The sequence below is a fragment of the Taeniopygia guttata genome, chromosome 6, assembly GCF_048771995.1.
Source record: "Taeniopygia guttata chromosome 6, bTaeGut7.mat, whole genome shotgun sequence".
NCBI classification, from domain to species: domain Eukaryota; kingdom Metazoa; phylum Chordata; class Aves; order Passeriformes; family Estrildidae; genus Taeniopygia; species Taeniopygia guttata.
In genome coordinates, this window is record NC_133031.1 from 4,189,100 (window position 1) to 4,215,503 (window position 26,404).

Genomic DNA, 26,404 nt, shown 5'->3' on the forward strand with positions numbered 1-26,404 from the left:
AAACAAAACAAAAAACCAACCAACCAAAAAAAAACCCAAAATATCAAAACAAAAAACCCAAAAAACCACACACACACAAAAAAAGTAATTTTTAAAGTTATTTTCAATCACTTCATTGCCCATCAGAAGAGTTTTTGTTTCAGAAGGTTTACAGAGAAGATTGTGGCCTGAGCATTTTTAAGAGAAGAGTTTAGTTTTACCCAGTTAACTTTAGTTTTACCCAGTCCCAGCTTGGTGGTTTGCAGAAAGGGAGCTCTCCAAGAGACCAGGAAATGCTGGTTTTACAGTGAAATTTGGGTGCTGTAGGAAAAGGCCACTTCTCTAAAATGATCTGGTCTTGCTTGGGAGGGATGAGGAACTGAAAATGAGGAGAGGAAAGGGAAGTAAATGCTTCATGGGTTTATATTTCAAAGCAAATTTTCTTAATTAATTTATTTTTCCTCTATAGAGGTAGTTTGAATCCTGTTTCTTAATGATTTGAAGGTTCACTGAGGGAAGAAATGCACATTTGGCCACCTGTGCTGAGTGGTTTCCCTTCTGTCAGCTTTGCCTGATTCCTTCAGTGGGTCCATGAATCCCAAGTGGGTTTGAACTTCTCCTGCTGAGGATGAAATCCCTGTGCTGTTTTTGCAGCCCCTGGGGAGGTCACAATGGTGGTAGCAGTGATGGGGAGGAACCTTTTTTCTGGAGGATAAACATTGTAAAGAAAACATCACTTTCTTTAGGGTCATTTGGCACAAAATGGCACCGGGAAGAAGCTGGAGAACTCCTGGTTTTGGGAAGGAGGATGCTCTGGGGGAACTTTTCACCTTCCTCACGTTTCCACAGGCAGGGAGGCATTCAGAGAGATCTGCCAAGCCCTTAGCACTTAAGCTGAGGTCTTTGCAGCCTTTTCTGCACCAAAAATCTCCTTGCTTCTGCAGTTCTGGGCACAGTCACGTCACCTGGAGGAGATGGGGAGCTGGGGGTCCCCAGAGCCTCCACAGGAAAGCAATTTGAAATATTCCCCAGGGCATGTTTTGAGCTGTCACCAGTCTTCCTTCCCCTCCTCCACCCCCAGCCACAGGTGCTTACAGAGCCACTTTTCCTCAGCTGTTTGGATTTTGTGGGGTGGGGCTGGCAGGACTCTCCACCACAAGAACAATTCCTAAAAACTCAATCTCTAATCAGCTTTTCCTGATGCTCCAGCAAATATATATCACCTGCAGGAAGAGCTCTTGCTCTTGCCCAGCCTGTTCCTGGCTCATCCCTGTGCCAGCAGCTCTTCCATGCCAGCAGAGCAGCTGCTCCATGGTTTTGCCAAGCTCACCCTAAAGCTTTGGGACACATTTTGGGTCGCAAACATTCCCAGGAGCACAGCGGTGTCCAGGGAGATCTGCCAGCCCACACAGCTGCCTCCAGAGCCTGCAGGTTCCCTGCAGGTTCCTTGGGAATCCCAGCCAGGAGATAAGATATCAGGAAATCTTGTTTCTCCCCAGCAGCCAGTCCAAAAACCACCGGAGCCAAAGGGCAGCGCTGAACGTGACCTTGAAGCGCTGACGCAGCCGCTGCCAGGAATGTTAACCCTTGGATCAGGGATGCACTGTAGGAAAGGTGATGGAAACCCTTTTCCCTTCCCTGTGAGGGGAGGCAAACTGCCAGAGGTGCTCCCAGCTTTTAATCCCCACCACAATGGTGGAGGGAGATAGGGCTGGTTGGAACTTCCCTCCCCGCTGCACCAACATCTCAGGGTGTGATGGGTCCTGTCACTTTGGGGAGAGGCCAAGTGTGGGAATCCAGAGCTTCCCTCTGGCTGCCCTGGAAGGTCTGGGACCCTGGCAGGGGTCAGGAACCCCCCTGGACAGAGCCCCCAGAGACACTGTCTGTGATCTCTGTCCATGGAAAAGAGTTTTCAATCTTACAGGATGAATTACAAACTCTGAGTGTTTGATTTAAGTAATAATTAAGTGTGGCACTGGTGCAAAAGTAAAATTTTAGGATTCTAGATTAGGGGTTCAGAGGGGACAAGATGGAGGAAATTGGGTGTGTCTTGTCCTTTTTCTCCTTCTTCATGCCCTCCATGTTTCACTGTAGTGTTGGCATTTTTCTGTTGGTTTAGGCTGGGGACACACTGTTCAACGTAGGTGACAGATATTGGCACGTTATTGTAAATCCAGCACAGGTAGTTTGTGGTATTTAATGTTTGTACCATCCCACTGAGGGCAGAGCCCCACACGCTGCCCTGCAGGACAGAGCTGCGGCAGGGCAGCAGAACATGTTAGAGATAAACAGAATAAACAACCCTGAAACCAGCACAGACGAATTATGGCTTCTTCTTTGGCAGCGGGGCTGAAAGACAGAGACTTTCTACAATCTCAGAATCATCAATACCTCAGATTCTGACAGCCAAGTGCCAAAAGCCTTTGGATAAAGCTATTTGAGCAGCTGGAGAATTTATCCAGGCCTAGCTGGGACTTGAAACAGGTGGGGAAAAAAGGTGGGTTTTAGCAAATAAAGTTTTTGCTAAATAGAAGTGCATTAATAGAAAGTGTTTTACACTCAAAATACAATCGTGTTTCCAAGTTCTTCTAGTAGAGTGTGGAAACCCTGAGCACTGAACTTCCCTGAGGATCAGGAGTCACATCCAGCCACCATTCCACAGGCTGGACCAAGCTGTGATGAGGCAGAGGAGGAAAAAAATATTCCCAAATTCCTGGAGCTGCAGAGCTGAGCAGTGCACTGCTGGAAAGGTTATTTTGGGAGAGGGAGATGCTGTCTGCAGCTTAACAGAAACACACGGGGAAAAACCTCCCACCACCTCCCTGTGGGATTCAAATTATTGATTGGTTTCTCCTTATCTTGTGCCAGGCTTGACTCACGGGGTTACTCAGCAAGAACTTTCCAAGTGAACTTTCCAGCTGGGAGCTGCTGGCACGGGTGAGAGAGCTCAGGTAGGCTCGGGGATTGTCGCTTCAGTGCTTTTGGGGCAGTTAAATCAGCGGGCTGGTGAGGAGTGTGGCTGTGTGTGATGCTGAGGTGCTTCAGGCTGGGGCTGGGCTAGTTCTGGACAGCTCAGGGTGCCTGGCAGCCAATGCCACGCTCAGACAACAAAGATGGACAGGCAGGAAACCTGTAACTTTAGATTTGTTGTCACTCCAGTATTTGCTCTGTGCTATTCAGCCCTGACCGGGAGTGCTGTAGCAGAAGAAGCTGATAAGAGAGGTCACCCTGGAGCAGGTCTGAGTGACCACTTGGCTCTCTGCTGATGTCATTTCTCACTGCAGCCTTTTCAGGAGCGTAAGTGCTCATTCCAGCTGTTTCCTGCGGGCTCATTGTTTCCAGGGCACATTCCCTGTGAGGAATAGCCTGCAGGCAGGAGCTTCACCAGAGCTGGCAAACGTTCCTGCCAGGAAAATCAGATTCTCTGCCTCATTCTTCCCTCTCTAACCACAGAATAATCACAGACTGGTGTGCGTTGGGAGGGACCTTGATGCTGAGATTCCTAAATTGATGTTTATTATGGTAACAGTATTATCTTCTGCTGTGCTCTGAGCATCAGCATCTCCTACAGCCGCTCAGAGAACACAGGATCTGGTGGAATATTGTGGGGTTTATTGCCAGATCTCATCAGAAGGGTGAGCAAAGTGTCTTGGGAAACACAGGGTCGGGAATTTGGATGCTCTCCCTGTCCTGTCAGGCCTGGTGTCAGGGAGTGATGGCTGCCAGCAGGAGACACATTTTTGTCATAAACTGAAATAGAAATCGCCACTTCCCATCCTCCTCTGTGCTGCTGCTGTCTCTGACGCTGGGCTGGGGGACACAGGCGGCTCCCTGAGGGTGGGATGTGAGCTCTGGGTGGGATGTGCCCCTCACTGGGATGCCCCACGGGCTCCTTTCTGCCCCCACAGTGCCCCCAGCATGCCTGGAAAGAGGTCCAAGTGCTCCTGCTCCCGGCTGGAGGTGATCCTGATCGCGTGCCTGGTGCTGATGATCTCCCTCACCGTGGTGCTCCTGGTCCTGCACTTCCTCACCAAAAACACCAATGGCAAGTGGGGCTATCCCAGCCCCTCCCAGCCCTCTGCTCCAGGGGGTGCCCAGGGCAGGATTTAAATCAGAGGGGGACATGTGGAGGTCTCAGGTCACTCCTGAGCTGTCACCACCACCTCTGCACGTGGTCCCTTCACCCAGCCACAGCAGCAGCTCTCTGGCCATGGATGCACAGCCCCAGGGATGGGATCCCTTCCTTCCATCCTCCCTTCCCCCTCTGTGCCTGCTGAGAGCCTCTCACGCCCAGGATTTGACCAAGGGGTTTTACAGCCCCATCACAGCCCATGGATGCCTCCAACCCCATCCCCAGGCACGAGGGTGTCGGGAGCTGGACTCAACATCTCACCAGTGGGGCCTTCCACCTTCCAGATTTTGGCCTCAGATTGGATGGAGTTCACACGTGGGACTCAAAACTTCATGTTTTTAGGCTGTAACATGCCCGAGTTTTGCACAAGTGATTGTCCTCTGTATCAGAGCTCTTGGGGGAGGAGGAGGAAGAGGAAGGGTAGTCCCAAAGGGGTGGCCCAGTTGGCTGGTGTCATTTTAAATGCAGAAATGGCATCAGTCTGTGGCCAGTGTGAGTGTTTCCCTTCTCCTGTGTTTCAAGTGACAGCCCAGGAAAGGCCAGGCTGGGAAGATGGAGCATCCCCTGATCCCAAAGCAGCTGCCTGGGGAGGGCTGTGGGAACAGAGCAAGCACACAGAAATATTTCATATTTTCCCACAGTGTTATCTCAGCCTGCAGTGATTTGTGGCTCTGGGATTTCCTGAGATGCAGATAACCTTTCTGATTGATTATGACTTTATAGCCATTCATGGCTTTTCTTCTACGGGTTTGCCCATCCTGGAAGGATTTCTGCACCTTCCTGGTGGTTGGGGTGAGAGAGACCTTTTCCTCACCATTTGTCTGGAAATCACTGCTCAGAACTGTTTTTCCCTTCTCTGAGCTTCAGCTGTGATTTTTTGAGGGAAGACCAAGGCAGAACTGGACACAGGATGGGTTGGACGTGTCCTTCTCTCTTCCTTAGTCCTTTCCCATTAGCTCCTGACACACCATCCCTTTTTTCTTACCACTGCTGAGCTGAATTGTGTCAAACAGCGCTTGGACCTGGTTCCTGCATGGTACTGGTGGGCTTGGAGGGTTTAACTGGGAATGCTGGGCTGGGTTTAACTGGGAATGCTGGCCTGGGTTTAACTGGGAATGCTGGGCTGCTTCCCCCTCACTGTGCATCACCACCCATCTGACACAGTCCAGTGACCCCTCTGCAGAGCTCCCTGGCTGGTTCTTCATGCCTGCTCCACCCTTTGAGGCCTTCACAGCCTTGGCACATTTTGAACCCACTGGAAATCCCTTCAGAGCACTCAGCCAGAGCCCTTTGGCCTCTTTTGTCCCCAGTTCTGCTCGCTCCCATGCCCACTGATCTGCCATGTGTTGTTACAGATTGCACCAACAACATAGCAGAAGAGGCAAAGTACTTGGTGGGTGTTGGCAGAGCTGACTGCACGGGGCCTGTGGCACAGGTCCCTCTGGTGAGTGGGGGGAATTCCTCATGGGGGTGGTGAAATACTGATTTTTCATCCTTTGTGAGTATTTTTTCTTTTGCAGGATTTCTGGTTTAGAGCCTCTGCCTTGCCAAATGTCACTTTCTTTAGACTCATTTGGCACAAAATGGCACCGGGAAGAAGCTGGAGGCTCCTGGTTTTGGGAAGGAGGATGCTCTGGGGGAACTTTTCACCTTCCTCACGTTTCCACAGGCAGGGAGGCATTCAGAGAGATCTGCCAAGCCCTTAGCACTTAAGCTGAGGTCTTTGCAGCCTTTTCTGCACCAAAAATCTCCTTGCTTCTGCAGTTCTGGGCACAGTCACGTCACCTGGGGGACATGGGGAGCTGTGGGCCCCCAGAAAAATTACAATGTTTTCGTGATTTTGGAGTAGTGTCGCCTTCAAACATAAGTTGAAATTTCCTTGAGGTTTGGAGCAATGTGGGCTGGTGGAAGGGGGGTTGGAAGGAGATGGCCTTTAAGGCCCCTTCCAAGCCCAATCATTCCATGGTTGAGACAGAACTGGAGCTCGGCGTTGTTGAGGGACCCCCAGGCAAATCTACTCAGGAAAAGTAGAGGGATAAACAGCTCCGTTTCTCTGATGGAGCTCCTCTCTTGCAGATGGGATATGCCAACCCCAACCAGGTGGGTGGGGGGCTCCTCTCACGCCTCTACAGCCGAGCCTTCATCGTGGCAGAGCCCAAGGGCTCCAAACGCGTCGTGTTCGTCAGCGCCGACATCGGGATGGTGTCCCAGAGAGTCAGGCTGGAGGTACGGGGCTGGAGAATCCTTTGGGATTTCCTTGGGGTGATGCTGTGTCTCTGCTGGAGAAGAGCTTTGGGCCCCTCAGCAAATGAGGCTGGACTTTGCTCGTTCTTCTCTTAGTGGGAGAATCACCAGGAGTTCATTGGAATCGCAAATACATTATCATGGTGCCTCTAGTGCAGTGCTGGAGGGAGGGGGGTGTGGGAATTGGAAAAACAGAAACTTCCACAGACACTGAAGAGTTTGATCTGCAGCCCTGGGAGAAATTTGGAATACAATACACAGACATTAAGCAGAAAAACCATAAACTTTTGTTTCTATAGTTGTAAGTAAGAATATGCCTGAAGTAAATGAGAAACTGCATTGATAAGATGGTGAAGGGTTTATAGTGTAGGGGTGTGGTTGTATGGAATAAACTGAGAGTTTAGAAGTTACAACAGAAGCAGATGTGTATAAGTGTGACAGAAGCCTATTAGATAAAAGTAACCACAGTGCAGCAGAAGTAAGTAAAGGCGATGGGTTAGAAAAGCAAAATAAACCTTGTGGCATCTATCCATTGGGTTAGAAAGTTCTGTATTGCCTTGTAACGAAGAACTTGTGACTGCTTTGAGCTAAGGCTGACTGCTTGCTCCTCTAAAATCTCACAGCCTCTGAGACTGATGTTTATCTGAGCAATAAATCATTCTTAGCCCAAAAATAGTCCCATCCCTTCATTACAAAGTGCTGACAATAATGGGGAGGTGCTGGAGAACTGTGGATCCTCCTGGGATGATCTGGGATGTGTTTTGGGTTGGATATGAAGGTCTTTTACCAGATATTCCTATTTTGAGCCTCCTGCCAAGCCAACAGCTACGACCTTGTTGTTGTGCCAGGCAGCAGAAGAGTGAGGAGGGGGAATGGCTGGTTGGGGTTTTTAGGAGCACCTCCTCACCCTCAGGTGCTGAAGCGGCTGCGGAGCAAGTACGGCGAGCTGTACCGCCGGGACAACGTCATCCTCAGCGGGACCCACACGCACTCGGGGCCTGGGGGGTACTTCCAGTACACCCTGTTCTGGATCACCAGCAAGGGGCTCGTGCAGCCAGCCCTCAGCTCCATCGTGAACGGCATTGTGAAGGTCGGTGCCGCCCAGTTCAGCCTGGCTGTGGTGATTGGGGTGGCACCTCCACGTGGCACGGCCTGCTTTGAGGTGGGCTTGCTTGTTTGCAGCTCAAAAAGCAGGAGCTTTGAACCCTTTCTTCAGAGACAGCTGTGGGTAGTTCAAAAATGCTGTCGTAATTTTGGAGAATTTTAGGAAAAAGATCCCAAACAAACAAGCACTCCCAAATTCCAAGGAAGGGTTGGGGATAGACAGGAAGGGAAGGAAAGAGTTTTTCCAGATAACTTCCCACGTGCCTTACAGACTGATGGCCCTGTCTTGCTGCTTTGCAGAGCATAGATATTGCCCACAAGAACATGAAGAGAGGAAGGCTCTTTATAAACAGAGGCACGGTAGAAAACAGCCAGATCAACCGCAGCCCCTTCTCCTACCTCGCGAACCCGGAGTCCGAGCGGAACAGGTAACACCTCCCCGGGCAGGAGAAAAAACTAACTGCTAGGAAAGGGCTGGGAAGTTGTAGGTGCCCTCTCTAAGCATGAGGAATCAGTCAGGGATGTGACCTTGTGCTTTATTTGACAAAGAAAGAGTCAGAGGGCATTAAAGTGTTGTCCTTGGTGCATGGATTTGTGTTACCTCCATTCCTTGGAGGAGCAGTGCCTGAGGACAGTGACAGCCACAGCTCTTCCCAGCTGGTTCCAGATGCTTCTCTAAGGCCTTGCTGTGTGCTGGTGGTACCTGAAATACCTTTTCACATCCTTGTTCAGCCTAGTGGGGATTTCACCTGCCAGAGGATCAGAGCACAGCCCTGACTCTGATGGGATTTCCCTGCTTTGTTCCCATGCAGGTATTCATCCAACACGGATAAAGAAATGGTGCTGCTGAAGATGGTAGATGAAGATGGACATGAGCTAGGCCTTCTCAGGTACTGACCACCAGAGCAGCAGGTTTTTCTCCAAACCCTCACTATTTTTTGTAGGAATGAAGATGTTCCTTTTTTCCCAGATTTTTACATCACTGACTCCTCCTCGTTCCTTTGAATATTAAAATGTAATTCTCCAGGTTACTGCAAGAGTCAGTTCATGTCTGAAGGAGCTCTTGGTGGCCCTGACAATGACAGTGACAAATTCTTGTCAGGCCTCAAGGTCTGGATTGTTCAGCCATGAGCCCCCTTGGTTAGGAAGGGACAGGATGGGAATACTCTGCTTTTGTTAATCCATCCCTAAGCACCATGAGCCTCTGTGTGTATTCTCCCAAAGAAAATTCCCCCAAATTGGGAATAGGAAAATTAAATAGGATTGAAATCCAATAGGATTGAACAGGTCAATTGCCCCCGGACAGAGTGAACAGAGCATTTTCACTTTTTTATTTAATTTTAATTTCATTTTTGACCTCTTCTCAGCTGGTTTGCTGTGCACCCAGTGAGCATGAACAACTCCAACCACCTGGTGAACAGTGACAATGTGGGCTATGCCTCCTACCTGTTTGAGCAGGAGAAGAACAAGGGAATGCTCCCTGGAGAGGTGGGAGCACCCAAAGGAATCGGGGAAACAGGGCTGGGACAGGGAGGGCAAGGTGGGACAGCAGGGCAAACACAGGAACACAAGGATTTAGGTGAATGCTTTGATTTATTTCCTTTTCCAGAAGGGAAATTGAAAGGTGTATTCATGACATTCCAAACTGGTAATTGGTGGCAGTTATTCAGACTTGAGGAATAACTCACATTTATTTTGATTAAAATCTGGGGAGGTTGTGGTTGCCTCGTCCCTGGAAGCGTTCAACCTTGAACAACCTGGGAAGTGTCCCTGCAGCCAGTTCCAATAGTTCTCACCTTGTAAATCAGTCGTGGTGAACACCTGGAAGGGAAAAAAAATCCTGTGCAAGGTGCTCCAATGACCCATAAACATCTGATCAGCAACATGAGAAGTTGGGGAGAGCTGAGGTGGAAGAGGGGGAGGAGGCAACACTGTCTGCACGCCAAGGTGGTGTGAAGTTTGTCTCTTTTTCCTGAATTGCTATCATGTGCATCCAATTCTCCCCTGCTCTTCCTGCCCTACCCCTTGGGATGTGCCCAAACCCCCATTCCAGAGCTGCCAGTGACTTTGGGAATAAACCAGAGCTCTGCTTGGCACAGCAGCTGCAGGGAGAGCTGCAGGTGGGCTTTGCAGCTTTCCCTGCACGGCGCTGCAACGCTCCCCTGGCCTTGGCAGGGCTCTTTCGTGGCCGCCTTTGCCTCCTCCAACCTGGGAGACGTGTCCCCCAACACGCGGGGCCCCTTCTGCGCCAACACGGGCGAGTCCTGTGACAACCCCCAGAGCTCCTGTCCCGTCGGAGGGGTGAGTGTGACCCACCTTTTTGCCCTGTCCTGGATGCCACTTCCAGGAATTAACCGCGCTTTGTTCCTCGCACACCCGATTTTCTGGTTGTTCACCCCAAATTTAACTTGAGGGCAGCAACCCCCTGGCTAAATTGGATGTGGCCTGCAAGAAGCACTCAGTTCCCACAGCCTGGCAAGCATCTGGCAGTGCCAGCTGCTCTCCACAGTCACTGATCACCAAATTTCCCAACAGGCAGCCATGTGCATGGCCAAGGGGCCTGGCAACGATATGTTTGAGAGCACCAGGATTATAGGGCAAAATATCTACTTGAAAGCAAAGGTAAGGGATGTTCTGCTTCCTGAGTGTGTGTGAGTGCTGCTAAGACAGGAATTCATGCTCATTTCAACAACTTGGTGAGCCTTGTGGATCCCTTCCCCCTGGATATTCTATATTCTATCTTCTGTCTCCTATATTCCATATTCTTTATATCTTGTACCTGCTTTGGTGAATGTTTGTAGATTCAAATTACTCTAAAGTTCCTTGATCTTGTTTTTAAGGGGTAAATGAGCTTTGCAACCAGCTGGTGATGTCTCTGTCTACTGGAATCAAGAGGACCTCAAAGGCTGGAATTTGTTAGGCTTAGGAAAGTGTAGGAAATCTTAATGGTGGTGAAAAATTTCCTCAGGTAGAACACATCTGATTAGAAACCTGAATTTAGACAGGACAACACATACTTTTATTTAGATGCATCCTTGCAGGTGTAGTCATTTGAAAATGCTGGTTTGGGGTTTTGATCTCAATGTTCCTCACTGGGCTATGATCAAGATCCCTCATCCATTCATCTCAAAGACATCATGATGGGAAAAATCCTCCTGGGAGAGCTCAGAGACACCACCACACACCACTTGTGGGCCAGTTTGGCATCACATTTCCAAACTGACACAAATGTGAGGTAAAAAGTGTGGCTGAAACCCCCACAGAGGTTGCTCCCCTTGCCCTGCTTAGCCCTGCATTTCCTCAGCCCTAAAGGTTCCCTTTTGTCACCTGTGGGCTCTGAAGCCGCCCTGGACTGAATTTGCTGGTTCCCCTCCGGTGTGATGTGAGAGCAATGAGTGCAAGGAGAGCTTTTGGTGGCATTTAAGGGACAGGAGTTGTAGGAACTGGAGCATGTCCAGCAGAGGAGGGGGAGCAGGAGGCTTGGTGGTGGCTTTTGCTCTGCTCCTGCAGAGGCTGTGGCCTGAAGTCACTCCAGGCTGGTTATGCCTCTGTCCCCAGTCCAGGAGTGCTGGTGTGTGCATCAAACACAGGGGAAAAACACTGCTGTTGTCTTTAACACCCCAGACCCCTGGCCTTCCATGACTGTGCCCTCAGCTCCTTCCAGGAATGTCCTTAAACCTGTATAACTTCTGGCAACCCTCCCCATGGACCAACCCAGGGCTGGAAAACCATTCCCCGAGGGGCTGTATGTGTGCAGTAAATACCTCCAGCTGTCAGGGGTGCAGTAAACACATGCAGCACTGAGGCAGTGAGTAGAGCAGAACGCTTCTTTCTCACAGAAAACATTTTTTTCTGCTCGGCCTAAGATGTGAGGAATGCCAAGAGGCGGCAAACAGGGGAAGGGAGTTGCCACCCTGCTGAAATAGGGGCATGTTTCAGCTGTAAAAGAGAAGTGTCCTCCCTCCCTGAGACAGGGAGAGCTTGAGGGCTCGGTGTGACAGAAACAAAGGGACTTGGGAATTACAGATTTATGCCTGGAAGAGGCCCTGGGAAGGTGGGGTGAGGAAATGATCCATATGGCTCTTCCTGACTGCTTGTCCCACAGGAATTTATTTTCCCCCTCGTGTGTCCCTTAGGAGCTCTATGAAAAAGCCTCCCAGGAGGTGACAGGAGCCCTGAGCTCAGCCCACCAGTGGGTGAACATGAGCAACGTGGCGGTGGAGCTCAATGCCACACACACGGTGAGAGCAGGGGGAAACACCCCATTCCTGCAGCAGCACCTGCCACCACGGGGAACACGGGCTTTGTCTCTTTTTCCTTTTCTTCTCCCCTCCTGATTTAGGTTAAAACCTGTAAGCCAGCCCTGGGGCACAGCTTTGCTGCGGGGACTATTGACGGAGTGGGGGCTTTCAACTTCACCCAAGGTAATCTGGGGGCAGATCCCAGTGGGGTATCCCCCAGATGGACTGAAAGCCCTGGAGTGTCACTTCTCAGCATCCAAAGGGGTGGTTTTTGGGGAGGTGGGGGAAACTCCCTCACAGGTTTGTCTGTGTCCATGTGGGAAAAAGATACGGCCATGCCCTGGAGGAAGGAGAACAAGGGATGGGATGGGGGTTAGGGAGGAGGAAGAGCTGTTTTGGGACTGTTCTGCTCATTTCTCCTCATTACCTGTGAGCAGGGGGTGTAGGAACAGATTTTAAAGAGGTTTCCCCCTCAAGGCTCAGTAGAAGGGGACCCATTTTGGGATCAAATCCGGGACCAGCTGCTGGGAGAGCCATCGAACAAAACCAAAGCCTGCCACAAACCCAAGCCCATCCTCTTCAACACGGGAGAGGTAAGGACACACCTGTGTGTGCCCTGGGGAGTGCAGGGGGGGCTGGGCTGGGCTGGGGTCACAGATCCCAATCCTTGCTGGGTTTGTCAGGGAGTTCCAGGCAATGTCTGTGATGTCTGGTGAAGAACAAGGAGGGAGCAGGGGCTGCATGGGCTCTGCAGAGCTGCTGCTCCATCGATGCCAGCCCATGCTCAGGGCATGGCTTGGTGTTTTCTGAGCTCTCCCCAAATCCTGCTTTACAAATCTGAATGGAAATCGCTGCCCCTTTTCCCACCTGATGCTCCCTTGGCACTGAGCAAACTGTGTGCAGAGGGATCATGTCCAGGGTTCTTCAGAGCACTTAAACGAGGCCATCTGGGTAAAGAAATTCATTGTTATTCCTTTCTCCAGCCTCGTTAAAAGCTTCCCTGCTGTCACTTCGTGTTCAATCAGCTCCTCACCTCAGCTCTCCCCAAAAGAGGCCCCAGCTCCTCCCAGCCTCCTCCTCCACGCAGGATGGTGTTGCTCAGAGTAAATTACACTTTATTCTTACAGCTTTAGCACATTTTAGGGATGCTCTGGCAGGCCTCCTGCTTCTGATGTGCTTCACAAGCTTTTGTCATTCATGTTTTGCCCCCAGCAAATTGCTCCTCAGAAAAAAACCCCTTTTTTGGCTCGCTGGAGTAGGATTTTTCATCTCCTCATCAGTCCCAATTCTATCCTTTTTCCAGACAGATGAGGGGTTTCTAGGTGCTACCTTGACTTTCTTTACCCACTTTGCCTAAAGCTGCCCCTCTTGGCAACCTTATTTAGGGATTTTTTGGTTTTTTTTGGCCTTACTTATAGTATTTACGTGTGCCTTATGATCAGACATCATATGGAGGTAAAGCACCCTCTCACGTGTTCCACAAATAAATATAATTTACCAGTAAATTCACAAAATAAATTCATCTCCTGGTTGATGACTGTAGGAAGGAAAACACCTCAGATTTTTTATTTTTTGCTACTAAACCAGAGTATTTCTATGCACTTTTTCCTGCCCCTCAGATGAGTCGGCCTCACCCCTGGCACCCAGACATCGTGGACGTGCAGATCGCTGCCATCGGGTCCCTGGCAATCCTTGCTGTGCCCGGGGAGTTCACGTGTGTATTCCTTGGGTCTTGCTGCGTTTACTGCAGCCAGATTTCACTCAAACCTTCTGGAACAGTTCTGCCTGCAGGTAGAAAATGGGGTAGCCTCAAAATTGTCCCCAAACTCACCCTGAGAAGGACTGAGATGCACACAGGCTTCCTGAATCATTTTGGTTGTAACGAAACGCAGTTTCAAGGAAACCAAAGGAATTTGCCGACTTTGATTCTGTTTTTGGCACCAGAAACGCCACAATGATGAATTGCACTGACTGTTGGTGGTGCAGGGATGCAAATTTAAATAGGATAATGATATATCTCTAGTACCTTTATTTCTACCCTGCCCTGGGGTGCCTCCAGCCCCTCCCTGGCTGTGGTGATGGGTGTGAAATGTTTTGAGGTGTTTTGGTTGAACTGGAGCACAGAGGCTTTTCAGGGATGCTGTGGGAATTTCTGGTGGGTGCTGCAAGTCCAGCCAGCAATTCCTGCTTTAGATCCCTGCTCTCCAGAACTCCAGGGGGGTCGGGCTCTGCTGCCAGGGAACAGGGACAGGACAAGGGGAAACGGCCTCAAGCTGTGCCAGGGAGGCTCAGCTGGGACAGCAGCAGGAATTTCTCCATGGAAAGGGTGCTCAGGCCTTGGCAGGGGCTGCCCAGGGAGCTTTGGAGTGCCCATCCCTGGAGGTGTCCCAGGAAGGGCTGGAGGTGGCACTCAGTGCTCTGGGCTGGGGACAAGGTGGGCACTGGGCACAGCTGGGACACCATGGGCTGGCAGGGATTTTCCTACCTAAAAGATTCTGGGATTCCACGATTCTGGAGCCTGACTTTGTTCCCTCCATGCCCCAGGACCATGTCTGGACGCAGGCTGCGGGAGGCTGTTAAAAGTGTGAGTTGCTGAGGTTCCCCTGAGCACAGCACATCTGGAACTTCTCTTTCCTTGAGCCTCCTCCCAGCTGGGCTCACGGGGCTCGTGTCCCACAGATGTTTCCTTCTCCCATTTTCTTCAGACAGATTTTCCATCTGCTTCCTGACAGGCAGGAGAAATGGATATCCTCCCAAAATACCAACTGCTCGGGTTTCAGTCCTTTAAGCCAATTCCACAGGGATCCAGGCACAACGGATGCCAGCAGGGGTTTGGCTCTGGGATGGAGGAGTTCAGCTCCTTAATCCCTACCAGGATTCTGCAACATGAGAACAACTGCAGAAAAAAAGGGCAAAAGTATTTTTTTCCTTTTGATTGACACATCCTGGCTGCAGCCTAAATAAAATCCCAATCCCAGATGCTGTCTCCACAATTCCCTGGGCCTTTCTCATACTTATATCCCTGGTTTTTTTAGGAGTATACAGACATTAGCTTTCAAAAAAACCCCCTAGATTTACTGGAATGTGAAGTCATTTGTCTGTTTTTTCTTTGGGGGTGAATATGAGACCTTAAAAAAGGCAAATTGCACTTGTAGGTTTGCATTACTGGGCATCCAGTCCCCTTCCTCCCATAACTTTGTATTCTGTCCTGGTTAATAATAATTATAATAACAATGCAAACTACCATAACAATAATAACAATATTGATATAATAATAGTAATAATAGTAGTATAGTCATGCATTAAGCAGTTGTTTCAGAGTAAGGCTTTTATTTCCCTCCTTAGGAATTTGATTCCCATGGGACACCAGGGATGAACGTTGTGATTGCAGGTCTGTGCAATGTCTACACCCACTACATCACCACCTATGAGGAATACCAGGTAAATGTGAAAACTGGGGATTGGATCCGAGTTCAGCTTTTTGGCTTAAGGGCTAATCATTTCACATGAATTATGTGTGTTTAGGGTTTTTCTCCTTTGCCACAAAAACGGGCAGGGAGAACTGGGAGGCAAGGTTGGAAGAACTGGGGTTGGAAGAATCCCACCCCAAAATGCTGGAGGGGGAGGCAAGTTGCATCATAAGCCTTTAAAAGAGGGTAAAAGCTGTACCAACTGCAAGAGCAAAGAGGGTAAAAGCTGTGCTAACTGCAAGAGCAAACAGGCCCTCCCTGTTTGCAGCAGGTTGGAGAATGAGGAGTAACCTGAAATTGCAGCAGAAATACTTTGGCAAGTTGTTGGGGCTGTCTCCTTATCAGAAAGGGAATCAATAACCCACTGCTGATCTTGAGCTGGCTGGAATGGGATGTGCAAAACCACCCAGGAGCCCTCCCAACCCTCCTTTCCCAAATTTGTCCTTTCCAGGTTCAACGATACGAGGCTGCCTCGACTATTTATGGGCCACACACTCTTTCTGCTTACATCCAGCTGTACAGGGGCCTGGCCAAGGCTATTGCTCTGGTAAGCAGCATTTCCTACATGCCACAGTCTGCTGGGGATATCTAAATCTTAAGTCAGTGGTGGTGGCTGTTGCTCACCAAGGCCACCCAACTCCTGCTCTCTCTCTTCAGAATCCACCTTGAGAAATGGTATGAAAATAATTCCTGTTATGGGGCTCTGACACCAGCTGAGAAATTCTGGGGGGTTTGCAGCTCAAAGTGTAGGCAATCAGAACTTCTAAACTTTCAGCATGGCCTGAAGTTGCTGCTTTTCTATCAAAAAGAGAAAAAAAATCTGTGTTTTTGGTGTACCTGGTGGTGCCCGTTACTGCTGTGAGTATGTGAACGGGCAGCAGCAATGGGCAGGAATATCCTGGGATGTTCTGGGGCTGGATTTAGGAGACCCCAGCAACAGGGCAGTGTCCTGCAGGGATTGCTCCTGCAGGCAGAGCACAGCTGGAGATCCTCTGCTGTGGTTTCACGCTCACTTTATTCTCCCTACAATCTCTGCGAGCAGAGGCTGGGAAGCAGAGCTGTGCTTCCTCAGGGAATCCTGGCTGTCCATGTGGATGTGTAACAAGCACATTTTCCCTCTGCCAGAATGCCACTCAGGAGCTGTCCCCTGGCCCAGAGCCCCCACTTTTCAACGTAACCAGCGTGACCCTGCTGCCTTCTCTCGGCACCGAGAGCGCGCCGGCCAAGAAAACCTTTGGGGATGTGCTGGAAGAAGTGAGACAAGAGTATCAAGAGGTGAGAGCTTCTGGGAGACCCTAAAACCTGCTGGAGAAACCTTTAAATTCTCTCCCCCTCACCCCACAAGCCTGTGAGTTGTGGTGCCCTCAGACCAAACAGGTCTCGTCTCTCTGGTGGGCACGGCTGAGAAGGGACAGAGCGTTTCCATTCCATGTACTGAATGGGAATAAAATGGGTGGATAAAGGGGGAAATAAAAGCCCTTCACTCAGCACAAAGCAGATTTCCCCTTCTGCTTCAAAACAAAATAGCAGTTGCTTAAGAAGGTAAATATTTTACAGTGATTTTTTTACAAGCAGCAATCAGATGAAATGAAATCAAAATGTCAGAAGTGGTTCTGTTTTCAATGCTCAGCGTTTAGATAAGATGTTCAGAGCAAGAGCTTTCACCTCATTGCTCTCTCCTTACTCCCTGCAGTAAGGCAGGGAGGGATTCTGAAAAATGTCCCTTGTTTCCTCCCTTTTTTTATGGGCAGCTGTGGAGTTTATCCAGCAAGCAGGACAAGTGGAATTGCAAGGCCCAGAGCAGCAGTTCAAAGCACAAATTGCCCACTGCTGCTGCAACAAGTGAAATTATAAATAATTTAAAACAACAGCAACAACGAACCAAGCACAAGAAAACACCACAAAACCAATCCACCCCCTAAATACATCAAATGGCCTCTTCAAAGGATGCTTTTAATGTGCTCCTCAGCCTTTAATACAAATCTCAATTTCTCCCCCAGAGAGAAGTTGCAAAAGTGACTTTTGTGGGTGCAAACCCCAGGAACTCTGCAGAGAATGCGGTAAATGTGATGGAATGATCCTGGAATTGGGGTGTTTGGGATTGATGGAATGATGCTGGAGTTTGGGGTGTTTGGGATTGATGGAATGATGCTGGAGTTTGGGTGTTTGGGATTGATGGAATGATGTTGGAATTGGGGTGTTTGGGACTGATGGAATGATGCTGGAGTTTGGGGTGTTTGGGACTGATGGAATGATGCTGGAATTGGGGTGTTTGGGATTGATGGAATGATGCTGGAGTTTGGGTGTTTGGGATTGATGGAATGATGCTGGAGTTTGGGGTGTTTGGGACTGATGGAATGATGCTGGAATTGGGGTGTTTGGGATTGATGGAATGATGCTGGAATTGGGGTGTTTGGGACTGATGGAATGATGCTGGAGTTTGGGGTGTTTGGGACTGATGGAATGATGCTGGAATTGGGGTGTTTGGGATTAATGGGTATTTGGGTAGGATTTTTTTTTCTTTGCTAGGAGACCAGGGGAAGATGTGTGCTTTGGGAATTCACACCACTAGAAAGCTTTTTGGGCAGCAAAGTGAATTTGGGTTGTTTATGATCTCTTTATATTATTAAAGTTGTATGTGTTAGACCAGGCTGGTATCCAGGGCAAACTTGGTCTCTAATTTCCATCCTACCACCCTGCTGCTTTATTTTAACCAAAGAAAGGAAATTAGGAAAGCATTTAATTCATTCCATCACTCACCTTGCGTAGACATTGTGACCATTCTCTTCCTACAGATAAGTTCATCACATCATTTATCAGCTTAAATTTGTTCTTTGGCAGTAAAATAGGACACTTTTTGCCAGTAATTCCCACGTTTGCTGGTAAAAGATGAGGAAGCAGAGTCCCTCTCCAGTTTCAAGTGCCACAGAAGGTGGGGACGTGCCTGTCCCTCAGTGTCTGCCTAACTCTGATGGTTTTATTCCAGACTGAGCATAACTTCCTGACGGTGGAGAGATACTCCAACATTTCCAGCAGCTGGCGTGTGGTGCTGAACGACGCCTCCTGGGACACCAGGTGGGTGCCCTGAGCAGTTTCCCGTCCCACAGAATCCAGGGAGTTATTCCAGTCTAACCTAAGGGCTTCATTCCTGAGCTCCCAGCTGCAGGTCAGTCTTGCACCTGAAGGTGATGCTCTCCAGAGGATGATCAGCTCATATTTGGTGGGGTTAATTTGGCAAAACTGGCGTTCCCCTTGGCTCCAGAATCTGGAATGGAGGCTTGCAAATGTGGGAAAGGGAGGAGAGAAGGGCAGGAATTATAGAAGGTGTGTGGTCCAGCTTGCTCCTAGCCTATATCCATCCCTCTGCCACACCGTGGGGATAAACAAGATGCCAAAGAGAAAACAGGACAGACTCACAGGGAAAACTGGCCAGGTGTGTAGCATAAACAGACAACAATTTTTTAAAAGTTTGGAAGGAAGAAAAGTGAACGGTGGAGATATCAGCCTTCAGGAAAAATATCCACAAAGCAGCAAGGCTGGTGACGCCTTTCAGTAGGTAAATCTTCATTTCCCCAAGAAGGGCTCCCTCAGAACCAGCTGAACAATCTCTCCTGTCCAGATGATGTCTGGGGTTTTGAGGCTGAGCATTCTCTGCAGAGTTTTGGGGGTTGAACAGAAAAGATTCTGTAAAAGAAAATGGACTTTTGATGTGGAAATGGGTGCCAGAAGTCCTGAGCTCAATAATTACAGACTTAGTGATTTAAGTGAATATTTACCCTCTCAGTTTAGCTGAGCCCCTGCACAGGGAGAACTTTAAATACACTTCCCTGAAGTGTCTTCATCTCATGGCACGTAGTGAGCTCCAAGAAAACATGGATTTCCTTGCTGACTGCAGTTTTGGGCCTGTTTCCCAGGTTTTACTGGAGCAAAGGATCCCGTGGGCAGAGCAACGTGAGCATCGAGTGGCACATCCCGGCCGGCACGGAGCCCGGCGTGTACCGGCTCCGCTACTTCGGGCACTACAAGAAAAGATTGTCCTTCCTTCATGTCATCACCGTCCCCTTTGAGGGCTCCTCCTCAGCTTTTCACATCACAGCTCCATAGGTGACCCCATTCCCTACAGCAGTGGGCAGGAGATTTGGTCTCTGGGCTGTGCAGGGGTTGGACTTGGATGGTTTTTGTGGCTCCCCTCCAGCTCCAGATGATTCCATGATGTTCTGGGAGGGTTTTTCTTTGTGGCTCTGGATGTCACTGCTGCCCCTTGGGTGCTGCTGGTCAACATTTGAAGTGCAAAGCTCAACTTCCTGGGAAGTTTTGGCTTTTTCCTGCAGGTGAGTCTCCTCATGTGTCCTCACTCAAGTGGTTTCTATCCTGGCCAGACCAGGTTTCAGCTGATTCTTACTGTAATAATGATGTAAATTCCTCTTTAGTCATTAAACCTGTGCCTATTGATGGTGAATAGGCTTTCCCAGAGGCAATTCGATGGAAATCAGTAAGAATTGAATTTATGAGTTAAAGCTGTGGGTGAGGCAGCCCTAAACAGACCCCAGCCTGCTTTGCTGGAGCATCAGGAAGGTCCCAAGGCCAGCAGGCTCTGGCTGGATGAAGGGCCACCCAGAGTTACCTACAGGTGGGTCACCAAAGGGGTTTGTGGTCCCTGTCCAACCCACACAAGAGTTTATCCAAGCACAGCTTGGATTGCTACCATTGCAGGGTACAAGGACAGTGCCCAAACCTTTCAGTTGGCTGAAAGGGTTTCACCACAAAAAATGGAATTCACCACTGGAATGTAGAGGATCTTCACAGGAGGGTTTCAGAGCTGCCTGGACAAAGCCATGACCACCCTGACCCAGGGCTGGTGGCAGGTCCCTCTTGAGCTGCCTCCCACCAGCACTACCATGGGACAGCTCTACGGTCCCTAAATCTCCTCTGCCATCTATAAGTGGTAGAATCAGAGGCCACAAGGAGAAGAAAACATATTTCAGGTCTGGATTTAGGATTCTTGTAGGGCCTGACAGCTAAACAACTGTAAATGTTTAATAAGCTCCAATAATGTGTACCAATTTTGTATGCAATCTCCTTAATTCTTCAGAGAATCATCAATCAGATAATTTTGCCTCTCTTTAAAATCAGTAGGAGAGGATGAATTATTCATTTCCAACCAGCTGCAATCAGCCTCAGAGATCCCCATCCGGAGGAGCTCAAAGCAGTTGCAACACTGAGTCAGGAAAAAGAGAGAGCTTTGAAAGAACATCACTGGGAATCAAATCCCTGGAGATGCTCCTGACGTCCTGTCCTAATAACCCCCCCAGCCACCCCACTAACAACAGGGTTTTTTTCAGTAGGACATGTTTAGGACATGTTTAAGCAAGCCAAGCTGGATTGCACATTAAAAGATTTACCTTCTCAAACCACGAACATCTGACCCCAAAAGAGAGTTTTTAGGAAACAGAGGGGAGAGGGAGTGTTGAAAACCAGAATTAGGATATCTGGAGAGTCCCTTGTGCCCCAGAGCAGGTCTCCTTGTGAAACACCTCGTGTTTATTTGGCTGTCACCAGTGGGCAGAATTTAGGGGGCATCATATTTTGTGAGTAAAAAATTCCCTGGAAGAGAAACCCTTGCTTTTATTTGCTCTGTAACAGCATCGTGGCTCCTGGCAGACAGTGACCAGCAACCCTTCCCTGCTTCCCTACACACTTTTTTGGGATGCTGTGCCTGGATCCAGCAGCCACTAGGTGCCAGTGCTGTTTTACACGAGAACAAGCTCGAGCCAAAGCCTAGAAAAAGAAGAATTTTCAGGAATTTGGGCACCTCGCCAGCTGTTAAATATAGCACTCAGTACTCCTCACAGTTGCTCGTCCCTCTGCCGGGCTGCTGTCCTTCGATGTGGAGCCATTTGTGTCCTGCTACGTGCTCGGGAGAAGGGCAGAGTTCCACCTTAGTTTTATTTTTGTTGGCGTGGGATATAAACTACCACGAGCTCGGGAAATTTGTGTCGGCAGCCTGAGCTCCTGTGCATCCCTCCTGCACATCCTGTCCCTTCCCAATCCCCCAGCTGGATTAGGAGATGCTAATTTTGGGATCTGACCCCAGCCCCTGGTGGAGAGGGGAGAATCCTCTGCAGGCTTGGATGCAGGATTTGGGATTTGTTGGATCCTGTGGTTGTCTGAGGCTTTTTCCAGCATCCCAAGGAGGGTATTTGTGTGCAGCCTATCTGCAGCTCTCTGGTTTGTAACATCTCCACAGCCAGGGTTAGATGTACACGAGGTGGGGCTGGGGACCAAGGAATGTCACTCTTGAAAAGTTTATTCCTTTAGCAATCCCAAATGTGGATGGGCACAATCCTGTGGATAGCTGGAGCCAGGCCAGGATGAGTCTCCTCATGGAGAGGAGTTGGAGGCGTCCAGGGAGAGAGCAGCCCACCCCAAGCATCCCCAAAGGACAGGAGCTGCTGGGCAGGGACTGCCTAAGCCCCCACCAGCACTTAGAAAAGGACAGCTGAGAACTGGAATTTTATCCAAGACTGAGATTTTGGGAGACACAACAAAGAAGAAAGAGGAAAGGAACATCCATCCCATGAGAGCACCACGAGCAGCACCAGGGCCAGGCTGACCCCCAGTCAGTGACTGGTGACCCCTCACTGGGATGTCACCTTCAAAGGTCGTTTGTTTAGGATTTTTTCCCCCAGAAAGGAGAAATCCAGGTAGGTATGTGATGGAGCAATGAGAGATGGGAGATTAAGCTGGGAAAAGAGAGCAGTGCAAGCTCCAAGGTAAGGCAGATCCCTTTGAAAGTCACAGCATCCCATAGACGGAGGGGGTTTCAGTGGGACACAAGAGTTTCCCTGTGGGATGTCCCAGGGTCTGGCCAGCTCCAAACACAGAGTTGTGTCACCCCTAGAGATGTTTTATTCTCACTCAGCACCTCAGGTGAGAGGCCCTGTGTTGTACAGACCTCCAGGAAAGCGCTGGCTGGAAGAAGGGGGATGGAAAATGCAGGTTTTGTACTCCCTGCCTTGCCAGCAGCCAAAGTTGAGGCCATCTGCTGATTTTTCTGGGCATTGATCTCATCACTTACACCTCAAACTTCTCTGAGAATTGGTGGTGGAGGGTGGATATGGTTTTTGGTTTTGTCTCGCTCTCCACTGGGAACCCACATCTTTACAAATAGGAAATAATGTTTTCTTTAAGTTGTGCTGTGGGGTTTGAGATTCCTTGGAAAATCATCCTTGCTCTCCAAAACTGACCAGCCAGCTGCTGCTGACCAAAGAAGGAATCTCAGTTGTGCCAGGGGGGAAATGTTACAGCACAACAGCAACTTCTCCATTGCCCTGGTTTTGGAGGAAATGAAAGCAGGACATGAGGAAAAGCTAATGAGGGAAAATAATAGAGCTGGCAGAGCTGCTGGAGCCCAGAGTACAGCTGACCTCTTTTGGAAGAACAATGTCAAGCTATTTTGGCAAAATCTCTTTTGGAGTGGCAGGGAGGCCTTGCCTTGTGTCATCAGTAGCAAGGTACCAGAACTTCCCCCTTTCTTTGGCTCAGGGTGTCTCTGGAAAGGTGCAAACCCAGAATCCCTCATCCCAGGAATTGCTCTTTCTCAGTCATTTAGCTGTGATAGTCTTCCAAGCAGCAGGGCCTCATCTTAAAAAAGATTTACCTATCAGTGACCTGGCAACAGGCTCTTCTCAAGGTGGGGCCAATCCCTCACTGCCCTAAATCATAAATATCCACATTTTCTTCTTATTTTTGCTTGGTGTTTTCTCACTGTCAATACAACCCCCAGAAAAACTCTGCACGGGTCAGGTAAGGAACAATTACCACTGTAATAAATTCACAGCAAACCCAGTTCCTGTAGCACTGGCAAGGTAAATAATTACTGACCAAAGAAGTGCTGGGAAAAGAAGCCAAGAACCCCTTGATTTTTCACTTAGAAGTTCAGAAGTACAAAAAGTGCCAATTTTCTGCTGTGTGTGCTTGGTGAGGGTCACCAAAGTGCCTGTGGAAAACACTCCCTGAACAGCTTGTGACCCTGCCAGTGTCACCTGGGATCGATCCCTCTGGAGCAAAGTGTGCTCCTGTTTACCACAGATGTATAAAAGGACTGAGGCTTGTGTTTAAAAAGTTTTAATGGTATTTCAAAGTCCAGTGAATGTCCTCGGATTACTCTAAAATCACAGAGTTGCTTCACAGAATTTAGTCCCGGTTCTAATTTGTAATGGATTATTGAGATGCCATTTCCCCCTTCATTCCCTTTAAACATACATGATTGTCCTCCAGTATAAATGGAAATTGTGATTTTTTGCTACACTTCACAGTGTTAAAACTCTATACAAACCTTGTACTACTCGTACAAAAATAAGTGCTTCATGCACACATTTTTAATACTGCTTCTTGCCCTTTCCTTTGACATCTTTCTGAACTTATATAAATAGCTGAAAAAGCAGACTAAACTTACTGAACATGGAAAGTGAGAAACACTTCCTGCCAACGGTTTGAGAGACTCTCCTGGCTATGTTCCTCGCTGGCAAACACCACTTAAAGACGTATACAGAAGAGAAAAAAAAAAAAAAAAAGCCACAAAATCCATAACACTCTTGGTTATTTGGCCCTCTGTGACCAGGTTTGTCCTTTGCTGCGAAGCCAAACGTGGCCAGCAGCAGCCACAGAGGGCTTGTAATACCTTTAGGGTCACCCTAACGAGCTACTTTATAAATAGGAGGGGTCTAATGGGATCTCAGACTATACAGCTTATGGGGTTTGTTCCATTCCGGGGGAAACTGAGTCAGAAGAGGAAAGAAACGCTTGGTTGCTGCAGTCACCATCTTGTCACAGACCCTGGTGCTGTGCACAGCTTGGGGGATGCACAGGAAAAACTCCCTTTGGAATGGCTTCTACTCTGCCACATCACAGCATCTAAACCAGCTGAGGCCAGATCTGCTGGGTGTCATCAACCCAGCTGAAAATTCCTCCTCCCCAAAGGGTTCTTTTGGTCCTAGACTGAATAAATTCAAGTTTTCTTAGTGTGCATCACCATGTAGGATTTATGATATAGGATTAACGTGTCTGCTGGAGTTATCCAGCACTGGATTCCTCCTATATCTCCATAGTATCATTGCTCCTGCCTCGATCCCATGGCAAAAATAAATGGATAATGCCCCTGCTGTACACCAAAGGATGCTCCCAGCATCCCCAAAGGGGTCAAACACAACACCAACACTGGTGCTCTCCAAATTAAGAGGTGCCTTTGCTGTTGGCATGAATCCTCTTCTACTAAATTAATCTTTGCTGGAATCAGAGCAGGCAGCAACCTTGATTTAATGTGTAAAGCCAGGCAGGGCTCTTTCCAACCTGGGAAAATGTTCTTTGGATATAATTTTATTCCTGTTGAGGTGCCTGCTATTACTGGGCCATAGCTGTGAGCTCTTGTGCTCTAATTAAGTAGAGAATTGGCCTTAATGAATAGCACTTCTCTGCTCCTCAGGCTTAAAAGTTTCCCTATTTTTCAGTGAATGTGCCATTTGATGAGAAGCACACAAAAATACACCGGTATTTGCTGATTTTTGGATATGGCTGGGAGGGAGCAAAGTAAGAGGGAAAGCTCTGCTGAATTCTTGTGCCCTGCTTTAAAAATAAAAGTAGCACAGAAACCTGTTAAAAATTAGCCTCTTGGGCTGGGCAAAAATGCTTCGGATAAATGGTTTTTTGCCTTGGCAAAGAAGAATTTCAAAGAGCCTTGAGATTCCCCATGCTGGTGGCATGGGGGGATCAGGGGTAGGGAGGGGCAAACTCTTGTGGCCAAGGGGCACCTCTGCTCTGCCTGGCCTGGGAAACTTTGGGGTGGATGCAGGGGAATTCCTGGTGCATGGAGGGGTTTGCTGGGCCACCCCATCCTTCCCCAGTCCTGGACACAACAGCCACAGGATCAACTGTTTTCAGCACAGGTCATTGCTTGTAAACACACACACAATAGGTGTATAAATATATATACATATAAAAATATATCTATACACCTGAGAACCTCTCATTTCCTGGGCTGAGCTTTTGCTTGCTAGTGTGAAAATCTGATTTTGCACCATTTTTAAACATTTCTCCTTCCCCTCGCGTTACAAAACATCCCGTTACAAAACTAAAGACCTGCAAGACTGAAACTCTGACTAAAATGAACCTTAGGCCACGGACTAGCTTAAAATCATGAGGGTGTTGAATTACCAGACTGAGATTGTTTTTCTTTGCCTTTCTGCCTGTGCTGGGTTTTAGGGAATTTGGTTAAAAGGCTCCGTAGCCGTCGCTCCGCGCGGCGACAGCGAAGGCGGGATACGCTTCGTAGGTCGCATACGTGGCCAAATCTTGTCCCAGTGTCACTGCTTGCTTGAGCTGAGTGGCTGTGACAGTGGCAGCTGCGTTAGCAATGGTGTATCCTGAAGGAAAAAAAAGAAGGAAAACCCGTGGATTAATGAGAATCCATCCAAAAGTCACCATCGCCCGGTAGGTTTTGATGGGATCACCTGAAGTGGGAAATGGCTTGGGCAGCAGTGAGTTTGTTTGTGGGAATAATGTAAATAAATTAAATAATTCATAGTAAAATGAATTATTTCATTTCATCACCCATGATTTGTTAAACATGGTGCTGGAAAAACACTCTATGGTTAAATAGTTTTTCCTCAGGTTTTTATTATTTCTAATGGTGCCCCCCCATATGGCATAAGGAGGGCAAGGAAACAACATTAAGTAGGTTGAATTAAATGCCCCTTAAATAGGGGAAATTTGGGCAGGATTCTTGAAGAAAATATAGTTCTGATCCCTTCATAGACAAAATACAGACAGTTCAGGATAGCCATGGTAGGGAAGCCCTCTCAATGCAACAGCAGGGAGAAAATATTTAGTAGATGTGATTTTTTTGGGTTACCCCCATCGGTTTCTAATGGAAAATGTGGTTTCAACACTTCCAGATTTTCCATGGGAAGATGTAAGCATTGCTATTTGAGAATGAATCACTGGGAAAACAGCATCATTTGGGGCCTGTTCTTGTGAAGGCAGGGCATAGCAGCTTGTCAAGCAGACCACAGTGTTTTGTTGTAAAGGAATCGGGAATTAAGACAAAGCCTAAATTTGGGAAGAGCAGCCAGAGTATCCATTGGATCTGTTGGAGCAGGCTCTGCTGCCAAAATACATCTCCCAGGATCCTGTCTGACCAGGTGGGCAATGGGATCAACTCCAGGTCAGCCAGAGCC

The 26,404-nt window shown here is 48.6% G+C and overlaps 2 protein-coding genes across 4 annotated transcripts in view; one reads left to right on the forward strand and one right to left on the reverse strand.

The window, feature by feature from the left end:
• The first annotated feature begins 2,857 nt into the window (after window positions 1-2,857).
• Window positions 2,858-19,629, forward strand: LOC100219353 (putative neutral ceramidase C). Its single transcript, XM_002187086.5, has 21 exons — window positions 2,858-2,930; window positions 3,888-4,024; window positions 5,467-5,555; window positions 6,188-6,337; window positions 7,269-7,445; window positions 7,760-7,887; window positions 8,272-8,349; window positions 8,827-8,947; window positions 9,635-9,760; window positions 9,995-10,081; window positions 11,596-11,700; window positions 11,802-11,883; window positions 12,178-12,293; window positions 13,320-13,414; window positions 14,245-14,284; window positions 15,046-15,141; window positions 15,622-15,717; window positions 16,296-16,445; window positions 17,171-17,230; window positions 18,157-18,245; window positions 19,085-19,629. Exons 2-21 carry the CDS (start codon window positions 3,898-3,900, stop codon window positions 19,272-19,274), a joined length of 2,202 nt encoding a protein of 733 aa, XP_002187122.5. The 5' UTR covers window positions 2,858-2,930; window positions 3,888-3,897; the 3' UTR covers window positions 19,275-19,629.
• A 3,652-nt stretch (window positions 19,630-23,281) lies between these two features.
• A1CF (APOBEC1 complementation factor) overlaps window positions 23,282-26,404 on the reverse strand; it is a 28,490-nt gene continuing 25,367 nt past the window's right edge. For all 3 annotated transcript variants that reach the window (XM_072930865.1, XM_002187113.6, XM_072930864.1), the window contains one exon: window positions 23,282-25,591. In XM_072930865.1, the coding sequence (XP_072786966.1) occupies window positions 25,440-25,591 (152 nt within the window). In that variant the 3' untranslated portion in view covers window positions 23,282-25,439. The remainder of the gene's footprint in view (window positions 25,592-26,404) is intronic.

Coding starts and splice junctions, on each gene's coding strand:
- LOC100219353 (XM_002187086.5), top strand. CDS start 3,898: ATGCCTGGAAAGAGGTCCAAGTGCTCCTGCTCCCGGCTGGAGGTGATC. Junction 6,338..7,268: donor CCCAGAGAGTCAGGCTGGAG/GTACGGGGCTGG, acceptor CCTCACCCTCAG/GTGCTGAAGCGGCTGCGGAG. Junction 8,350..8,826: donor CATGAGCTAGGCCTTCTCAG/GTACTGACCACC, acceptor ACCTCTTCTCAG/CTGGTTTGCTGTGCACCCAG.